At 54.4% G+C, this 1794-nt stretch overlaps 1 protein-coding gene across 1 annotated transcript; it reads right to left on the bottom strand.

Annotated features, from left to right (window-relative positions):
• Positions 1-162: 162 nt before the first annotated feature.
• On the bottom strand, positions 163-1277 carry LOC119586752 (cell wall integrity and stress response component 4-like; the record flags this gene model as incomplete). Its single annotated transcript, XM_037935480.1, is given in 3 exon segments — positions 163-353; positions 764-784; positions 1022-1277. Coding segments are annotated over 3 exon segments (390 nt in total), but the record flags the coding sequence as incomplete, so codon positions are not given.
• Positions 1278-1794: the final 517 nt, after the last annotated feature.

The raw sequence follows: 1794 nt of genomic DNA, 5'->3' as shown, positions 1-1794 counted from the left end.
GACAGAGAAAGAATACGATTGTTTTAACAGTTTTATTCAATACTTAATTCCTTATAATGACCACACAAATCAGATTCTTTGCAACATAAAATCCTCCTGAAATCTCGCTCTGGAGACAGGCGCCGAAAGGGGCCAAGGCGACGGCGGCCCCCGCCGGGCCGCGAACAGATCTCGGGACGTCAGGGGAGCGTCCCGCGGCTCGTCGCTCCTCCAGACGCAGCAAGAGGCGCGGAAGGAGGATTAGCCGAAGCACAGGAGGCCCTTCGCCTTGAGGAGGTACACGCCGCCCGCCAGAAGGGCCACCCCTGCCAGGGAGCCGATCACGATCCCCGCGATGGCCCCGCCCGACAGCCCTGAGGAGACCGGGACCAAGACCAGACAGACTGTAGTTGTGTTAGACTCGTCGAGGAATCTGAGCGTGGACATTATATATGGCAGGACAGAACACTGATCACATTACAAAAGCAGAATGATAAGGTAGTGACGCAGCAACCCTTTCTGCCAATCAATATGTCAAACGGTCTTATCTCAGAGCCCTCGACCTGCAGCTAGTACGACAGTTTAGTAGCCTTAAAGCGGGACGAACCAGGCCATGATTCAGATCTTTAATAGGCAACATCAAGCACATCTAAAGCCCCTCCCAGGAGAGCCACAGCGTTTGGCCGAACGAGAGCTCCCGTGGCAGAAGCGCGACGAGAGGCGACCTGGGAACTCGGATGGACAAAACTGAACTCACGGTTCCCGCGGGAGTATCAGGGCTTACCAGGTTGGGGCGCGTCCGTCTCTGCAGAACAGGAGAACATGTTACCAAGAAAGACCGGTCATTCACACTCGCGCGTACAAAACAGTCCCAGAGACGGTCACTGGGAATCTTTATCCTCATGGAAAAGTAAAGTAAAAAAAAAGCCCATGAGGCAGGGATAAGACAGAATTAAAGAAGGAAAGGCAGAAAATCAGATAAATGTCGACATGAGCGAATCAAGCAGGGAGACTATTTCATTTAGACTTTATTGCATTTTACCTTGAGTCGCAGTGTCTGTAGAGTTTGTGCTTTCTGACGAATATGTGCTTCCTGAAGACACTGTGCTTTCGGCCGTGCTTGCGGGGGATGATGTACTTCCAGGAGAAACCGTGGTTTCAGTGGATGTTGTAATTCCTACCGATGATGTGGTTTGCGCAGAGGTACTTTCCAGAGTGGTGCTGGTCGTCGAGGATCCCGCGGACAGGGAACTCTCCCTGACTCCTTGCTGGGGCTCGACGACGCCAAGAGGCGGAACCTGCGGAACAAAGGATCCTAGTCAGTGGAAGAGGATCTGCACGGCGCAAAGCGAAACGGCTCAACGCACACACGGCCACTGCATATCAGAGCCGGGAGAGAACACGACCGGAGGCAGACGCACCTGCAAAGCGGCACAGGCACGCGATCCACGGGCGAGAGGCAACGATGGACCGAGAGACCAGCCAGGCCTGAGGGATGACTTGTACACCGCGCAACGCACGAGGCGGACCATTGGAGCTAAGGGCGTGCCGAGCACAGCAAGGGCACTCACATGCGTTCGAGTTCGCGGTACGCGCGACGCACATGGGGGCACTGGTACTGCTTGCACTGGAAGGCGCTTCGTCTCACGCCAGACGACAAAGCTTCACTGTCCTGCACAAACAGTCACGCACACTGATTGCCAGGGCATATGTATGATACACATGCACCCCAAGACAGTGAGCACGTGTACAGACTACCGTACGCTTCCACAGAGCAACAACGTACTTACCGACGCATGCCAGAGCACAAAAACA

This window comes from Penaeus monodon, chromosome 21 (genome assembly GCF_015228065.2).
Source record: "Penaeus monodon isolate SGIC_2016 chromosome 21, NSTDA_Pmon_1, whole genome shotgun sequence".
Classification (NCBI taxonomy): domain Eukaryota; kingdom Metazoa; phylum Arthropoda; class Malacostraca; order Decapoda; family Penaeidae; genus Penaeus; species Penaeus monodon.
The sequence above is the reverse complement of the archived record's forward strand: the minus strand, read 5'-3'. Positions and strand labels throughout refer to the sequence as shown.